The sequence below is a fragment of the Pristis pectinata genome, chromosome 20 (assembly GCF_009764475.1).
Source record: "Pristis pectinata isolate sPriPec2 chromosome 20, sPriPec2.1.pri, whole genome shotgun sequence".
NCBI lineage: Eukaryota > Metazoa > Chordata > Chondrichthyes > Rhinopristiformes > Pristidae > Pristis > Pristis pectinata.
In genome coordinates, this window is record NC_067424.1 from 26997291 (window position 1) to 27017171 (window position 19881).

Below are 19881 nucleotides of genomic sequence, written 5' to 3' on the forward strand. Positions count from 1 at the left end.
GAACAGTGACAAGGAACAAGGGTGAAGCATTAGCTAATTTGCAGGATTTTTTAATTAATTTAGTTAAATGTATTTGTTTCAGATTTTTTTACATTAAAAATACTTAATCACTTTCATTGTTTCATTGAATGTTAATGGTTTTTGAATGTTTTTGATTATTTCTGAATGTCGGGGGCTTTCGGAAACATGCATTGTGTTTGACAGGTTTGGCAGCCGACTAAGCTGGAGTGTAGTTGATTCAACAGAGGGGTTCGCACTACTTCCCCACCTCCCAACAGGATTTCATTATGTTCTTGCCAACATGCAAGGCCTGGCTATTTAGCATCATGATGTCTTCAGAGTGGAAGTTCACATTGCTAGATCTATAAATGGTAAGTATGTATTCCAGCATATGTCAGCAGTGGGTGGTGGCTGGTTTGGCACTGGCAGCAAATTCTGTCCCATTATCTTCCACAAACCAATTAATTTCAATGATTAGTAACAAACATGTTGCTTGACCGCTGAACCTTAATTTGTCAACATACTCCAGTCTAAAGCAGTAATGAAAGCACACTTTGGTTGCATAATTCACTGGTGTACCTATAAATGCATGTCCTCAAAATGAAGAAAGTAATATTTTCTCAACTTTTCCAACAAGGTGTCTTTTGGTACATGGTTTATCTGTTTAGTGGAATGTATTGGAGATTGGCTCCAGGATCACAGTACCCTCCATTGTTCAGTTATTCATTGTTAATTGTTGACAGCTGAATATGTTGTTTATTTTGTTACATAATGCAAACCACTATGGACAGTTTTTTTTAGATTTGCATGCATGTGTCATATTTCATGAGTGATTATTTGTTTGCAGAAATAATGGCCACAATGAGGTTCCTGGAGCTTTCCTGAAAGGAAAATGCGGAGGAATTTCTCAATGGCTTTTTATACATATATCAAAATCTTGTGCACAAAATTCCAACTAAACACATGACCAATCAGAATCACCAAATGTCTACAGCACAGAAGGGGGCTAGTTACTCCCATACACCACCCTCTCCCCATAGCCCTGCAAATTATTTCCCTTTAATCCAACTCCCTTCTGAATGCTATAATTGAATTCACCTACAACTACCTTGCCAGTCCATTCCAAATGCTAACTGCTCTCTGTTTAAAATAAACATTCTCATTTAGCCAATCACCATCATTCTATGCCTCCTCCTCCTTGATTCCTCTGCAAGTTTCTCACTCTAGACCCTTCATAATTTTAATTATCATATCCCCTCACAACTTTGCTGTTCCAAGGAGATCCCCAGCTTCTCCAATTGATCCACATAACTGAAGACCTTTATCTCTGGAATCATTCTGGGAAATGTCTTCTGCACCATCTCAGAAGCCTTGATGTCTTTTCTAAGCTGTGGCTCTCAGAAGTGGGTACAATATACAAGGTATGGCTGAACCAGTGTTTTCCAATCGCTCACTGGGTGAAAACATTTTTCCTCGGATCCCTTCTAAACCTCCTAGCTCTAACATTAAACTTATGCCCTCTAGTTTTTTGACATATTTACATATGTATGGGGAAAAGTTTCTTACCATCTTAAAACATTGGAAGGAAAGCAGTGAAGTCTGTATTGTGCAAAACCAGCTGACATAAATCCCATGTGCAATTATTATAGATTATTCCCTCTTTATTCATGGTATTAAAATTCCAGAGGTAGTCTTGCTATTTTGGATTGTATAAGAGATATCAATTTTAAGGCCAAGTTTTATGGTATGTATTTACTCCCAACTTGCATTTTGCATTGGAACTGAAAAGCAGTCTTTATTACCAAACACATTTTGTATGATGCAAAATTTGCATCTTTAGACATGCATGTATGAAGTAGCATTTCCAGAATTAACAATAGAAAATTGCACACAGTACACGATAGATCATAATGATTGCTCACCATGCTCTCATCCATCTTTGAAAGATGTCATTATTTGTGAACCTTAATGATGTATTTACATTTAAACTTACATAAAATAATCACAGAAAGAAAATAACAATTCAAAAGGATAAAATTATTTTTTAAAAAATATGAAAGATAGATTTTTATCTGTTTTACTGCTTGGATGATTAAATATACGGGTTGAATATGCTTATCATGGTGCTTGGATCTCACACACAATCACATACTGTCTGCACCTCCTTGCATATAACATTAATTTTCACAGAGATGGTCCAACATGTGGAGTCAAACGTGTACAATGTAGATTTGGATACTAAAGGTGTGGACTGCATGCAGGTGTGAGACCTACTTCTGAACAAGTTGGGGGGGGTGGGGGTGATGGGGAGGGGGCAACTTGCTTGATCTGCTGCAAGCAGCTCAACTCCTGCATCCTTTTACATGCAGGTCACTCATACACATGCATCTACGCCATACTCCTCTGGTGTCACTGCATGGTTTCTTTTGTCCCCTATACCAATTGCATTCCTGACCCTCATTCCAACAGTCAGTAATAAATCCTTCCCTAAATCCCAACCCTGTCCTCAGATCCCAATGCAAATTGTCCAAGCCCTTAGACTAAAGTTCTGTTTCTACTCCCCCCTTTCATAGTGCTAAAAGTGCTATCAGCAGTTAGAATATAGAAGCAACATAGCATAAAAACTAATAACACTGAAATTATAGCATAAAAACTGAGTGATTCATTAGACTTTGACCCATGAGAAAAGGTAAACAGGACAAGATAAGGGAAAATGCATGGCTCAGATCTTATGCCTACATACTGACAGATCTGCTGCTGTTTAAGCACTTAACTGAGTGGAGGGTCAGGATTCTTGAATGAAGGCTGAAGCTCAGTCCCTTGCTATAGTAGAGTCTTGTACCCAGGCCACCTATGCAGCACAGGTGGACTCCCATTTAAGTCTAAAGTTGCAGTGCAAATTTCCATAGATTCCCCAGCACCTGCGTGATTTTTTTTCTAAAGATAATTTTTTAAAATAGTTTCCATGTCTTTTTAAATGTTTAAAAATGTCAAAAATATTCACAAGCATTCAATCTCAGAGACACCGGTGAGGCTGGGGGCTGGACCTCGCTGGCTGTGGGAGCTGTTCTTGGAGTACAGCGGGCTACAAACTTGGACAGTCGCTATTCTGCTAAAGGCTCTGCTAGGTTTCGCCAATCAACTGGGAGTGCCTTCTGATTGGCACGCAGGAACATCCTGAAAGAAACAACTTAGTCAAAGATTAGGCAACTAATGGTTTTGAGATCAGCAGAATATTTGCCCCTACGAATTTCTAGCTTGAAACAATATCTACATAGATGGTTGGCTGGGATGCTGCCTACAATGGATTGATGCTGGTTTTGGGTTTGAACTTTGCTGGACAAGGAAGGGAAAGGCTTAACACTCTGAATAGTTTAAGAAATAGATCAAACAAGAAGTGATGAAGACATCATTTTTATCAAGCTGTCAGTTGCCTGTCTGGTTCAGGTCTGTAATTTGCTTTCCAATTGCAGCTGGTGATTGTTCAATAATGTATCTTTGGATGATTTTCTCACCAATTTTGGTTGCTATCAACTTTCTCTAATTAATTTCTAACTCTGTTCCCTCTCCAACATGACCCAGCCTTGTGATGGAATTCCTCTACCATTGAAGAGCCAGCAGAAGAAAGGCTTTTATTTATGTTTAGTTGTACAAAGGTTTTGGCGCTAATGTAAAATGGAATATTGCAACTGAGGTCCAACTAGAAAACTGGCCTTGATATATTGCTGGTTTAACTCACTATTCCAAGCACAGAAAAGTTTTCTAGGCCTGAATATTTCATACCTCTTCACATTGTTGTGAATGATGTGATCATTGGAACTCGGATATTGAACAAGACAAGCACACACTGTGCTATGAATTATGACATGGAATTTTTTTCATATTATCAACATTCCTTGAAAGTCCCACAATGAAAATAATTAAAATTATACATTCCTGTTAGTTAATCACATAAATTGATGTTTCAGTTGATTTATTATTGATAACTTGCTGTAATTGAAATTGAGTCTGAAATATTAAGCAGATGGACTAACTGAACTCAACTGTAGAAAATTCGCTTTATCTATATTTTCAATGAATCATATTATCAATATTTATGCTCTTACTGACTTCTTTGGATTGAATTAGTTTATCTCTCTGATACTCTGCTATCAAGGAATTTTGTGATCCCATAATAGGGCTGACAAGTGGCAGATGGAGTTCAATCCAGAGAAGTGTGAGTGGTAGACGCTTTGGAAGGACAAAACTCCAAGGCGGAATACAAGGTAAATGGCAGGATTCGGGCAGTGGAGAGAGCAAGGGGATCTGGGGGTTCATATCCACAGATCACTGAAAAGTTGCCACACAGGTGATAGGGTAGTTAAGATAGCTTATGGATGTTAGCTTTCATAAATCGTGGGATAAGGTTTAAGACACGCAAAGTAATGATGCAGCTTTACAAAAACTCTGGTTAGACCACACTTTAAGAGTACTTGGTCTAGTTCTGGTCGCCTCATTATAGGAAGGATGTGGAGGCTTTGGAGAGGGTGCAGAGGAGATTTACCAGGATGCCGCTTGGATTAGAGAGTATGGATTATGAGGAGAGACTAAAGGAACTAGGGCTTTAACTCATTGGGAGAAGAGGATGAGGGAGACACATGAATAGAGGTATACAAAATATTAAGAGAATAGATAGAGTGGACAGCCAGCGCCTCTTTCACTGGGCACCAATGCTTAATACAAGAGGGCATGGCTTTAAGGTAATGGGGGGGGGGGGGAAGTTCAAGGGAGATGTCAGAGGGAGGTTTTTCACCCAGAAGGTGGTTGGTGCATGGAATGTGCTGGCTGGGGTGGTGGTGGAGGCTGATACGTTGGTCAAGTTCAAGAGATTGTTAGATAAGTATATGGAGGAATTTAAGATAGAGGGATATGTGGAAAGAAGGGGTTAGATAGTCTTAGGAGTGGTTTGAAGGTCAGCACAACATGGTGGGCCGAAGGGCCTATATTGTGCTGTATTGTTCTATGGTTCTATGGTTCTATAACTATTCAGGGCAAATGGTTCAAAAGCTTACAAGTAAGGCATGCCCCTATTATCAGCAACAAGACAAATTATACGTTTTCTTTGAGAGTTCTTTCCTGTCTGCATATGTGCACTTTCATTTCTCATCTAATTTACTGTCATATGGCATGATGTTGGTAGTCACAGCAAGATGCAGTTATGCTGATTTTGTCAAGTTTCAATAGAATAACAATGTCAACACTACTCTTAATTTGAACTACTGCTGTTAGTTCTTAATTATGCAGAAATATGGTCTAGCTTAAATGTCTTTTAGTCAATAAGCTAATTGCTGTTTTACTGACAGATTCATTGACCTACACTGTTGATAAAACATTGGTGCTGGAAACCTATGATCTTTATCCCTAACATATAAGTATACTGAACTGTTCAGAACTGTGATTCCTATATAATACCAATGCCAATACAATACCAATACCAGCATCAGCAGACTCACCTCATAACTTGTGCTCTGCCGGAAAGCTATGCAAAAGTTGGGCCATGATGCATCCTTCTATGCTGTATTATCCTATGTAGTAAGTGGGCTGCCATTATTTCATTTGGATTTTAAGCCATTATGAAATATGTGTTTGTGAGATTGTCTAGTTGAAGAAATGTTGTGAACAGGCTAAGTATTAAGAGATAATTATTAGAATATTCACACTCATTTTACATTGCAGTAGATAAAAAAAGTAGATGACATGGCCAATTGATTCGATTAATTCTATTTCCCTCTTTCATGAAGAAACAAATTTTGATGCAATTTCTAAGATATGATAAAGTGAACTTACTCTAAGGATTGATGCCCTGCTGTCTCATTATCTTTGTAGATGGCATTATTGAAATTCTTTCAGAGAGTAAAACAAATTACCATTGCCATTAATTTAATGTAGACTATGCAACTCAGTAACTATTCTACTTACTTGGTACAGATCACTAAAATCTCACTGCCCTCAAGCAATTAGCAAATTGAGTTACACTTATTCCCAAATACTTCAGAACTTAATCCATCAAAACCATCATCACATCTTCTGCAGGACAACATCATACAGTACATCACACCTCCCTCCAAACATAAGAGTATTATAAAACGCATTGCAGTTTAACGAGAACCCCCTTATATTTCAATGATAAAACTGTAAATGAGCTTATTCCTAAGTGTTTCATTCATTAATTACAATCTTTCCTGTAATATAAAATATATTAAAATTACAATTATTTCTAAGATTTAAAAAAGTGTTTAGCCAAAGGTCATCATAACATGACTGATCTCTAAATTGTGGCCTACTCCCTTCTCAGTGCTTCCAAGTGTAGATATTGAAATATAAAATGAATGCTTTTAAAAAAAAATAGATAGTAATGCTAATTGGAAATAATGCATACTTGGAATGTTGATGTCTGCTCCAGGTAATCTGAACAGCCCACTGGAGCATAATTTTTGAAAACTACATTTTAAAATAAAATTGGAAGGCGGAACGTGTGAGCTAAGTATAATCACGGTTAGGACACCAAAGGGCCTGGAATGATGCTTTATGTTGAATCTGCCTGATGAAACAATCCAATGTATAATCAATAGAGATTATTAGGCATCCTTGAAACAAGAACTTGACATTATGATAACATATAATCTATCAGACCACAGCAAATGTTTGTTTTTTGAAAAATGACCTATCTGTTTCTACTCAACTGCATTCAGTACAATGATTATTCTATGAAAAATGTAATCAAGTACACTATGGAAAATTAAATAACCACAGCTATATAAGGGATTGTGTCTGGTCTGTGTCCCTATTATTCCATCCAAAATGATTAATTGGCTGTGAATTACAGATTCATCTAAAGTTCATGTTTTGTTATATCAGAAAGAAGGCTGCCTCTCCCCAAGGACTTTACACAGGACAGCTAAAGTGGCTTTACAATTGATGATAAGTTTACAACGACTCTAATGTTGGACTTTTACGAGCAAACCCTTTCCCTCAACCTCACTAAACCTTCCCAAAGTGGAATGACATGAAAAACAGAATGATTCATTTTTTTCATTTCTTTGTCTTTCTTCCTTTGCTAATGATGACACATATTTCCCTTTCATTTTCCCTCTCCTCCATGGCAGTCTTTTAAGCTACAGTACTCTGGCTGCCTTGGCAAGCATACTTTTAGATTGTGACCTGCTTCCCATGATTCCTAGTAGCAAAGACACATCAGCTGCGATCTTGTAGGCAGCTGGCAATGGGAACCATGTGGGTCAGGTTTTAATGCAGCAACAATCCAAATGATTTTTAAAAGGTAAAACTTCCTAATTTTGCTATTTTTGAAGAAGAAGGATTGCCCAAATTTTAATTAGCATTAAATGCAGTACTTGTTAGTGAAACCAAATATGGTTTGTAAAATTTGGATGTGCAATAATACCATGCAAAAGGCATTTGTATGAAACTCATTTGGCTATCAACTGTCAATAGCCTCATTAAGGTTCAAAGAAGAAACTCTTTTAATTAATGAAGAATAATTATTATAAAGAATTTCACACAAAGTGTTAACTCATGCAAACATTAATATGCAGAGTGTCCTTCCATAATTCCTTTCATATTTTAACTGACCATGCTTAATTTGGCTCATATTTTTAAATTAAGTTTCTCTCCATTTCCTTTATATGTGTGTTACAACTTCATCTGTTGCCTTTCTGCAGATATTTTGCAATTGTCTCTTCTACCCTGGCTGCACCACATTATTAAATGCCAGTAAGTGCTGTTGACACTATAGTTCCTCTGAACCCTGCAAAGTGTAGTCATCTAATGTTAAAAACCCTGCACAATTCTTACTCATGCTCTTCAGAAGGGGTCAATGTGCCCTGCAAATGTCTGGACCAGATCCATTTGTCTTTAGATAATAATTGCTGTCATATTGGTTTTACTCTGGATGAATGGTACTCCTGCCTCAGTGACAGTCCATCATCAGGTCTATGGCAACAAATATGGAATGCTACTGAGTGGAACAAAACAGTGTCAATCTGACGGCTACTTTTGTGTGTGGCTGCCTGAAACTGTTTACAGGTCCTGACTGCTCAAACACCATATGTATGGAGGTGATGGTGAATTTCATCATCAATGTTTGACTTTAATGAGAGGTGGCTCCAGAGATATAGAAAGTGGTCCATGTTTATCAGGGTAGTGGTCCTTTTTTTTTGCAAGGTTTAGTGTTGGATCCATTCACTTGCATGCTTCAGTGAACAAGTTGAAGCTGACATGAAGTTCTGCCACCAAATGTGCATATGTGCATAAGTCTTCATAGACATAAGTGGTCTTGGTTCTCAAATGGAGGTGATATAGTTTAAACAGCAGTTTATTTATTCTGTAGATTAGCTCTACTTCGGCAGGAAGCATGTTGTACATGGGATAAAATATTGTGGTGGGAAAGATTGAGTAATGACACATCCTCACTAGACCCTAGTTTGTGGTAGGATTAGGTCTGTGGTGAACCCATTGGCTTCTATCACAGCTCGCAAGCTATCATGTAGCAGGGATAGAATGGGGATGAATTTCTGAGGGAAGACAAATTTGAGAAGAATTCTCTAACATCCCTCTTGACTAACAGTCAGAGGCTTTAACATAGAACAGTACAGCACAGTACAGGCCCTTCAGCCCACGATGTTATGCCGACCTATATAAACCTTATCCCCTTTCAATCTATCCCCCTCTCTACTTCACCTCCCATAATCCTCTATTTTTCTTTCATCCATGTGCCTGTCCAATAGTCTCTTAAATGACCCTATCGTATCGGCCCCTACCATCTCCCCCAGCGGTGCATTCCAGGCACCCACCACTCTCTGTGTAAAACAAAAGTCCTACCTCTGTCATCTTCCCTGAAGTTTCTTCCATGCACCTTAAATGGGTGATCTCTGGTATTGGCCATTGCCACCATGGGGAAAAGGTGCTGGCTGTCCACTCTGTCTATGCCTCTCATAATCATATACATCTCTATCAAGTCTCCTCTCATCCTCTGTTGCTCCAAAGAGAAAAGCTCTAACTGTCTCAACCTCTCCTCATAAGACATGCTCTCCAACCCAGGTAGCGTCCTTGTAAATCTCCTCTGCTCCGTCTCCAAAGCTTCCACATCCTTCCTATAATGTGGTGACCAGAACTGAACACAATATTCCAAGTCTAACTGGAGTCTTATAGAGCTGCAACATTACCTCTCGGCTCTTGAACTCAATCCCCCAGCTAATGGAGGCCAGCACACCATACACCTTCTTAACTGCCCTATCCACTTGTGCGGCAACTTTGAGGGATCTATGTACTTGGACCCCAAGATCTCTCTGTGTTCCTCCACATGACTAAGAATCCTGCCATTAACCATGTACTCTGCTTTCAAGTTTGTTCTTCCAAAGTGTATCATTTCACACTTCTCCGAATTGAACTCCATCTGCTTTCTTAAGGTCTTCAGGCAAAGATATGAAATGTTGACTGTTTCTCTTTCCACAGATGCTGCCTGACTTGCTGAATTTTTTCCAACATTTTCTGTTTTTACTTCAAATTTCCAGCATCTGCAGATTTCATTTTTGATTTTCATTTTCAGGTGACATGGACATCCTTATGGTCTCTTGTTCTGATGATAACCTAATTTAACGGGTGTCAGTGCTGTAAGGTCTTACTCTTGTCTCACTGACCACAAAGAGTGTTGCTTATGACAAAGTTGTTATGAGAGAACTCCATTGGAATTAGCTTTTACTTCTTCTGTCAGAAGTTTGCATCCAGTCAGACACAGCAAATTCAATTTGGGGATGTTGGTTGGTGTAATGAAATTGAATTCCAATAATTTTCCTTCACTGAATTGGTCACAAATCAGAATGGGAAAGTCAGGCCAGAACTGTTTATGTATATGTTCAACATTTACCTAAAAATATATTGCCAGAAGAAAAAAAAATCTTATCTGATCTAAGGTAAATTAGTGCCATCAGACCTTTGGGTAGAATACTGTAAGCAATTCACACTTGGAAATCTGATTTCTACAGGAAGGATGTGATAGTGCGAGAAATAGTGCAGACAAAATTCACCAGGATATTGGTGGCTTTAGCTACAAGAAGAGATTGGATTGGCTGGGGTTATTCTCACCTGAATGCAGAAGGCTGAGGGAAGACCTTATAGAAGTTTGTAAAATTATGAGGGGCATAGATAGGGTGTATCATCACAGTTTTTATTCAGGAAGATAGTTTTCCTCTCCCAGACATCCAGCATCTGCAGTTTTTTTTATTGTCATTTGACCTTCCAGCTGTCCTTCCAGAAGGTGGTGTATTCACTGCCTTGTTCTGTGAGGTCAACGTCTCCTGCCCTTGTGTCTTACTCAAAGCATTTGAAAACCTTGGATATGTCAGCAGAATGACATTCATTTTTGTGGCTCCTTGAATTGTTCATGAAGGTCCTGACATTCCAGGTTCTCAATTTTATATTGAGGAGTGGAAGACCCATGTGCATGACTTATTTGAATGTGGGATAGCCATCATATGAGCTTGACCAAACAAGGTCTCTGTCCATTGATACTGGGATACCAGACAGCGGGAGGCCAGGCTGTATGACATGAACACTAACACGTACACATTCGTATACACTTGTGCCAACACCTGTTGACTCATGCTTATACAGTGGTGGGCTCAGGCATGTGCGCCCTCCCTCTCTGCCTCCACTTTAATCAGCCCCCTCCCCATCCCTCTACCACTTTACCACAGACTCTTTAGGGGCAGCATAGTGGTGCACCAAGTAGAGCTGCTGCCTCACAGCACTAGTGATCTGAGTTCAATTCTGACCTCCAGTGTTGTCTGTGTGGAGTTTGTACCATTGCCCTGTGACTGGGTGGTTTTCGCCAGCTGCTCCGGTTTCCTCCACATCTCAAAGACATGCATTCATTCATAGTCTCTCTGCCAGCACACTCTCTCTCCACATGATCCTTCCACACTAAGCCCCTCCTCACTGATCTCCTTACAACCCCACAGAGCACCCTTCTACATATACCACCTGCATAACATCCCTTCTCTCCACACCTTTGAGATGTGGAAGAATTTTCTCAGTAATATATTTTGAACAAAAATTGTCATTGTATTAAACATCCTTAAAAATCCTATAGCTGTGATGTGGTTTGGCCTTAGGAAGGATATTGGATGTTTTAAGAATTAGACTTTCAAGATTATTTGTGCTATCCTCCCTAAAGATCTGATGACACTGATCAACAGTAGGTCAGACAGGATATTGTTAGGTAAATTTGGAACATACACTTAGAACTGTCAGGGACTGATACATACATGTACTCTCACAATTTGATTTGTTGACCAATTCAGTGAAGGAAAATCACTGGATCTTCTATCATTACATCAATCAAATATTTCTCAACAAAGCAGCAATTAATAACCCTGAGACATGAGTTCACCTCCAACCACTACAGCTATAGAATTTAAATTTAATTAATAATCCAGAAGTTGGAAACACAAAAAGCTTGTCTTAGTGTTAATGATCACGAAACTAGGCCCAGCATCTCCTGTTGCTTCCTGAATTGCCTTCCTTCCTCATAGAATGAGAAATGTGGATGTTCGTTGATGTTTGCACAATCTTCAATTACATTCACAGTTCCTCAGCAAATGAAGCAATCCATGTCTGCAGGCAGCAAGACCTAGACAACATTCAGGAGTGGACTGACAAGTGGCAAGTCACAATCATGTCACAAAACTGCCAGGCAACGATCACGTCAAACAAAAGAATGTCAAACTATATTACCTTGATGTTCAATGGCATTACCTCCATTGAGTCCACACCATCAACATCCAGGTGAGTTACCATTAACCGGAAACTCAACTGGACCAGCCGTATAAAAACCCTGGTTACAGGAACTCACCTCCTGACATTCCAAAACCTAGTCACCATCTACAAGGCACAGGTCAGGGGTGGGGGTGATGGAATGCTCTCCACTTTCCTGGATGAGTGCAGCTTCAACATGTCTCAAGAAGCTCGACATCCTCCAGGACAAAGTAGACCACCTTATTGGTATCACATCCATTACCTTAAATATTCAATCCCTACACCACTAGTTCACAAAGTGCACTGCAGTTACTCACCTAACCAGCAATGATCACACACCCCCAATCTGCAACCTCTACCACTGAAAAGGATAGGACCAGCTGGAACATGTGTACACCACCACCTCCAAGCTGCAATCTATCCTGATTTGGAACCTTATTGCCAGTCCTTCATCATCACTGGGTGTAAAACTTGGAGCTCCCTGACCAACAGCAGTATGGGGGTACCTTCACCAGAAGGACTGTAGCGATTCAAGAAAGTGGCACACCATCACCCTCTCCAGGGTTTTTGGGGATGGGCAATAAATGCTGGTCTTAACAGCAATGCATAGATCCTGCTTTTGTTTTTAAGAAAGCTACCCCTATTATTGAAGTTGTACTAAAGTTTATTACTATGGCAAAAGCTACAGTTGTACATCCACCATATTCATAATGACTAAAAATGTTGGAAAAGTTTAAGACCAAATGAGCATGATATGTTCTGTAAATTGGGACAGCTTTAAAAACCCATGCGCATCTTATTTTGATAACTTCAAAATATCTTTGAATGAAGCCCAATAAACAAAGTAGGTTTGGAATTTGGTATGGGCGGTATCCAATGGAGAAAGTTCAATGACCCCACATGGCACTCTTTGAAAAAATTATTTCACGCCACTAGTTTCAGCAATATTTTTTATTTCTCTTTGCAATCAGTGTACTAATGTGTTAATCTTTTTTAAATGCCACAGTTGCTTCAGAAAAGAACTTTTAAACAAAGAATGGATAACTGATTTACACTGTGGTACTGAAAATTCCTATGTGAATCTCAATATATTAGCAAGTGTAGAATACATGTTTGTTCCCACTAGTTTTAAAAGCAGGTGATTTTTAAGACGGAGTCATCCCAAGTTTCCCATGTGCACCAGAGAACTACTTAATTCCATTAAATAGAGCTTTGATTGACCAACCACCCATGGTGATATGAAAGGAAGAGAAGGATATCAAATCTGTAATGTGAGAATAGATACAACAAAATGTTCAGGTATTCATGTTCTTCATCTTATTTATTCTAATACAACTGTAAATATATATTTTATTTTACATGTTTACCTATTGTATAAACATTACATCATACTCTTGAAATTTGCATTCACCAAGTAATTTGAATAATATTTTATTTGTATAGAGCCACTTTTCCCTTTGTGCTTTGTGGGAATTACATTTTTACAACTAATAAGTATCAATTGGAAAATATTGTACACAGTAAAGGAACATTCGAATGGCCTAATGCAGGAAATGAGGGGTTCAGCTGTGAAATGTGATGAAAAGTCAACATATGTTACAAAATGAGAGCTCAGCTCAATGATTGTTTAAAAACCTTTTAACAGTTATTACAGTTTTTAAGAGACTGAAAAGTTAAACTTCAGAACCAATCTAATACATTTCACCATCCTGCTCATTTCTCATGATAAGCACACAATTAATTTCTATTCTAATGTAACTCATGCAAGTTAATTATGCTAAAGAGACTCAGTTCAAAGCTTTTATTCTGTGTTATGATCCAGCTGAGAGACCTTGTATAAATTTGACAACAATGGTTGTATTTGTTCATTGTTAGTTCTTCAAAATGACCATTATGCGGATTCACTCTTGAATCACTCTGTTATTATAACCTATGGCTTTCACGGTCATGTGAAGTTTTCATTCTCCTGTTTTGACTATATATAGTGTTACTTGTCACACCAGAAAACACAGACATTTATTACTTGAAGAATTGTTTCTTAGTAGAATCAACGAAGAAGTAGCATTTGCTTTATCGCAATCATAAATTATTTTTCCAATAATTCTGAGTTTAAAACTTTATTCCAAGAATGTAACAGCAAAAAATAAAAAAAACTCAAGTGCATTTTATAGGATGTCATTTGAATGGCTTGCACAACAGCATGGAAACCTAGTGTTATAAAGCACTGCTTACGGGACCCACTGTGATACTATTAACATGGTATGCACAAATATATTTGACTGTTTTGGATTTCTATTAAAAATAGGGTAATGGATATTCAAGAGCACAATAAAAGAAAACCTGTTGTGCCATGTTCGTATTTGTCTGGTTTGTAAATGATGGAGTAAAGAATATTTTTAATGAATTCACTAAACCACATCTTTAATAATTCAGTAGAAACATTGAGCCTTAGAAATTGATCAATGAAATTTAAAACATGCTAATGGTTCATTGTGTGTCATGTAAGGGGCTGGGCATTGCTCATTGTCCTTTCTCCACTGTACTTTGTCCTCCAGATCACGGGTCGGTTCTGGTGGTGGTGAAGGTGGGGTTAGGGTTTTTGGTTTCTCGGAGAGAGGAAGAGAGGGCTGTCAATTGTGGATCCAGTCTGGGGGAGAAAGGTGGATAATGGGGGGGATAAATATCAGGGCTTAAATGGTTGCCTAGAAATTGGGGATGTTGGAATGTGGAGTGGCTGGAGATGGGGGAATGGAGGGTTGGTGGGAAAAAATGCCTGGAGATCAGGACTTTAGTGAGATGGTGTGAGATCATGGCCTGAGTTCAGAGATCAGAGTTAGAGGTCTTTGAGGGGGAAGGATTGGAGCCCTGAGGAGGGTAAGGAAATTGGAAAAAAATACAGGTGACATATTTGGTCAGGTTCCAATGCTGGACTGGATGCTGCTCCTTTAAATACCACTGCAGTGATTGATCCAACAGCCAACAATGGATGTTCCTTGGAAAAAATATGACATGATTTCCCAGGAAAATGACTATCCCATTAAAAAAGATTTTCACAGAATTGAGACATAAGAGACTGCAGATGCTGACATCTAGAACAACAAACAATCTGCTGGAGGAACTCAATGGGTCAAGCAGCATCTGTGGGAGGAAAGGAATTGTTGAGGTTTTGGGTCCAAATGTCAACAGTTCCTTTCTTCCCACAGATGCTGCTTGACCCACTGAGTTCCTCCAACAGATTGTTTGTTGTTTTCACAAAACTGTCTGGTTTGCAGGAATTGCACAGGGTAAATAACCACTTATCTTGTATTTAATGACAATGTCTCAACAAGGTCAGCCATACATTGCATTGCCCCAGCAAACTGAGTTTGAGGAGATTCAAAAGTTCAGGAAACACTACTGCTGTTGTCACATCCATTTTGCTTAATAAAAACTCTTAATTTTATTGAGTGTCTCAGATGTTTCAAAGTCCTATTAATGTCTGGTTTAGAAATGATAGAGTTGATAGCTGTTAAATGTCAAAATTCAACAATATTTGTTCATTTATCAAGTTACTATAATTAAATGACTTTAATGTAAAAGAGATCAATGAGAATAATCTATGTTACCAAGGAGATGTCGTACTAATCATGTATAGTTTTATGGGGAACACCAATATTTAATGTTGAAGCATCACTTTATTTCTTACTCTGGCTTTCGTCCTCATAAAGCTCAACTGCCGCAATAGAAATATAAAGGATATTCCTTTCAAGTCAATAAAGTACTTCTGTGAGCTTATTGACACGTAAAATAGATTTGACATCCTCCCTAGAAAGCATATCATGTACACTGATTCTATTTCAAGCCCGCAAAGCCTGGCAGTTTATTGATTTGAAAAAGCATAAAATTACCAGGATCTTTTAAGTTGAATTGTTAAAGACTGTGTGTTAAGATAAGTAATTACTCTCTATAACACTCTCTGATGAAATCTGACCTCTACATATGCAGTCCTCATGATTCCTTTCCCTATAGTGGTATTCCTTTCTAATGGAATCCCATGATCCTGTCATGGGGAAGAGGCATGATATTAAGTTATGGAAAGGTAGGTTTCTTTTCTGGAGCATCCTGAGGTATTATTCTACAGGCACCAACAACAATCTAGTATCTTCGTGAAGTCTAGACTGTGAGTAATGAACCATTATCTCACTGGGAAGGCATCACAACTAAGCCAGTTTTTTTTTCTCACTCATTAACTACACAAGACAGTGGTTCAAAGTGAGTCATTGGATAATAAGCAGAAGTAGAGATTGTGTCTGATTTTGACTCTCTTACAGAGAGATACTGAAGCTGATTGGAACCCTTTATTTTGCTCTGGTTGAGATCAGCCAGTGGAGCACTAATTCAGGATCAAAACTGAAACTTTCCTCTTGGGATACTTTTTCCTTTGGATTATCGAGGAGCTGTGTTTGTCTGTTAATGAACTGTTGCAAGCCATCTTTAATTTCATCTGTAATGAGGTGAGGTTCAAACCCACATGTATAAAGGGAGGGAAAAATTAAATTAAATATAATTATCAGAAAGCTATGAGAGAGAAAAGTAATCCTCATTTTGGACAGAGTGTCCATTGACAGCTTTGTATAAACCAATAAGTTGAAAGTATGATAGGACTTCTGGTCAGGGCGTTATGATAACTGACATTCAACAGACTCCACTGAATCCAACATCACCATTTGGTAGGGAATACATTCTTTTACTGAGCTGGTAGCATCTGCGAAGAGAAGGGTATTTAACATTTTGCAACATGATTCATTAACTGTGTCTCATCAGATGCTGCTTATCTTGCATGTATTGCAATTTTCTGTTTATATTTCTGATTCCTAGCATCCTAAGTCTTCCATTCCTTTATTTATCTATACTATTTAAGGTTCCAGTAAAGCAGGGTAACAAATCACATATGTAACCCCTGCTGTCAACAACCTTGATGTCACCATATCCAGAGCTTCTATTAAAGGTTTCTACTGGGCAGTAGTATCCATTGCATTCACTCTAGTTGCATTGCCAGAAATGGAGGGACTGAAACTCAAAGAGAAATATTTACTTCCAAGGAGGAATGGTAAGAATGTCCTGATAATGATTTTAAGAGGAGCACTGCAGATGAAAATACTTTCAATGTTAATATCAGAATGAATGATATAGATAATGGATACCAGATGTTGTTGCGATGCCCCTACCTAATATTGTAACATGAGTACCTCCATCACAACAATTGCAGCAGTTCAAAGCATTGACACTTTACGATCTTCTCAAGGAGAAGTAAGGATGGGTGTTAAGTGCTGACCTTGCTGTCATGTCCACAATGTATGAATTATGTAAATGAAAAGCCATTGGGAGCAATTCTGTGCATAAACACCAATCATTGATCATATTGGGAGCACTTGTATGAAGTGGTATAATGATGAGCATTTACCATACACATGGAAATCATTCAATTTTACCTTTGCTTTACTGCACCTCAATGCAGCAAAAGTTCAAATTAAATATAGAAGGATATCACAAACATGTTGCTTTTTACAATCTCTGTGTCAGGCTGCAAGAAATATATGTACTTAACATTAACACAGCTAATATTCACCAATGTCAGTGCAAATTTAAGGCCAAAAACAACAATTTCTGTCTTCTAACACAGCTAAAGATTAAGATGCCAATTTAAAATACAACATTAATAGTCTTGCTTATTTTCAACTAAAATTAAGGCCTGCTGGTTATATCTTACAGTGTAAAATGGCAAAGTGAATCATTGTGTCAAAAAAATACACATGATTTAATAAAATTGATTTGCTGGTAAAGCATATTGTCAGACTATCATGTTCCTTAAGATGATTCACAGCAATGGTCTTAAGCTTTTCTATCTTTTTAAAGACATCAGTGTTTTGATTAAGTTGGTTCCATGCTGTTAAAAGGCTCTCTCTTCTGCATTTAAGCTGCAGTGTCCCTGACTCTCTTCACTCAGTTATCCAGCAATCCATCATCATGTTGGTGATTCAGTGCCTTTCTTCAAGTCTGGTAATGTATGAAAATGACAAGGAGACAAAACAGAGGAGGAATAACGAGTTGTAAAAGCTTCACCAGATATGTTTGAAGAGATGAAAACAAAGATTCTTTGCTAGGAGACCAGGTGACTGGTGAAGGTTGTTGGTTTGCATGTTTACTTTTGCGTCAGAATATTCTGATGGTCCTTGAATGTACTGAATAGTAATGTAAGGAAATCAGCATTGATAATGATCTTATTGATTATCCAGGGCAATTACTTCAAGTATATAAGTTACATAGTACTTCTTTGTTCTCTTATACCTCTTAACTGTTCTCTGCTTAAATTATTTGTGTTGTGATCTCTATTACAGCAAATATAATGGCTCCATATCTGGAGAAAAGTCACTTGAAACTTATTTATCTTGAAAGCGTACACAATGGGATTTACAGCAGAGTTTGCATGGGTTAAAAAGATGGCAATGTACATTACTATATGTGGTGTGTGGCATGAAGGACAAAACAATGTAATGCAATTGATGATATGTAGAGGAAGCCAACATATTGCAAATAAGAGCAATACTAGCGCCAATGACTTGGCAAGTTTTAGCTCCTTCCCGAAGTACCTGTTTGGATCAGCATTGTTGATTGAGATGTTTTGGCTCAGATGTTTCCGTATAAGATTAAATATTTCCACATAGATCACAAAGATCAGCACAAGAGGTAGCAGCACCCAGCCAAAAAAGTTGAAGTAGACCATATAGTCCATGCTGATTACAGTCTCAAATTGGCACACAATGATATTGTTTACGCTACTAGAGTTCACCCCACCTTGGGTTGCTTCTGTATACTTGTTCCATCCGAACATAGGAGTCATGCCAACAATTATAGATATGGCCCAGCATAGAAAAACAGCAGTTCCAGCTCGTTTCTGTGTAACAATACTCTTGTAACTGTTGAAGAAACACAAGAGAACTATGTGAAAATTATCAATATACTTAAGCTTACTCCAATCAACTTCTTTTCAGAATGATTTTAGTATGATATCTAATTTGGCATAAGATGCTTGAGCTGTATTATAAAAGACCATGGACTGAAGGGACACTAGCCTAGCCCACCAATCCTTGTCACGCTTGTGTAGCAGGTGCCAACCTGAAGCCAAATGATCCCCTCAGTAAGGAAAACCGGAGGTCTGGTGATCCTCAGTTATTGTTTGGTAGCTCCACAAAAATCTCTGATAAAGGGATGTGAAGATATTATATTTATGCTGGGAATAATTCACAGCATAAACCTTCATTTTGATATTGATATAACCAACACTCGATATGCAATGGCATAAATTGATTAATATCCAAGTCACTTTAAATAGAACTCAAAGCACCATAAACAAGTCCAAGAAATGGAGCATGTGAAAAACTTGTCCAGTCCATAGAAAGTGATTGGTTACTCATAGTAACTTACCAATATTCCTAAATAGTCACTTAACAGGAAAAAAAAACAGGAATTGTTCTGAATTCAATGAAAAATCTACATTTAATTAATAATTAGTTAATTGATTTTTTAAGATGAGAATGACAGGATCAGCATTATCACCATGAAACATTGACCTCACTGCTTCATCCTCTGAAAGTGGAATGCTTGGTGGCGTAAGATTTCACAGCAAATTGCAAGCATAGTTTAGGCCTTGCCAACCCATTGTGACATCAATTCGATTAATAAAAAGAATCTCAGGAGTTGAATGTTGATCTGCAGTACCTTGAAAGTCATGTTCCAGAAAGCATTGCTCACTGAATCAAACAGAATTGATATTTGCAGTTGGCTGAATTCCAGATGCTGTTTTACACAGCGCTGAGTACAAAGCACTTGAAATACTGTATGCAATCTATTTGTCTTAGCAGTTCTATCTAATTTACAACCATACTTTATAGCTGGACCATGTCACCCATTTATCAAAAAGAACAGAAGATCACCAGTCTCGAATCTTCCGGGGTGCTGGAAGACACAGCTTCAGTTCAGACCTGACCTCTAGCGTTATCTGTGTGGAGTTGGCCCATTCTCTCTGCTACC

General features: G+C 38.2%; 1 protein-coding gene across 2 annotated transcripts in view; it reads right to left on the reverse strand.

Annotated features, from left to right (window-relative positions):
* The window catches only part of LOC127580899 (adenosine receptor A1-like), a 120840-nt gene that overhangs the window by 53826 nt on the left and 47133 nt on the right, over positions 1-19881 (reverse strand). Inside the window, exon 2 of one of the 2 annotated variants that reach the window (XM_052034873.1) lies at positions 16304-18767. The exons of the other annotated variant lie outside the window; for it this stretch is intronic. Coding sequence (XP_051890833.1) covers positions 18110-18767 — 658 coding nt within the window. The 3' untranslated portion in view covers positions 16304-18109. Of the gene's footprint in view, positions 1-16303; positions 18768-19881 lie in introns of those variants that run through there. 2 annotated transcript variants of the gene reach the window in all.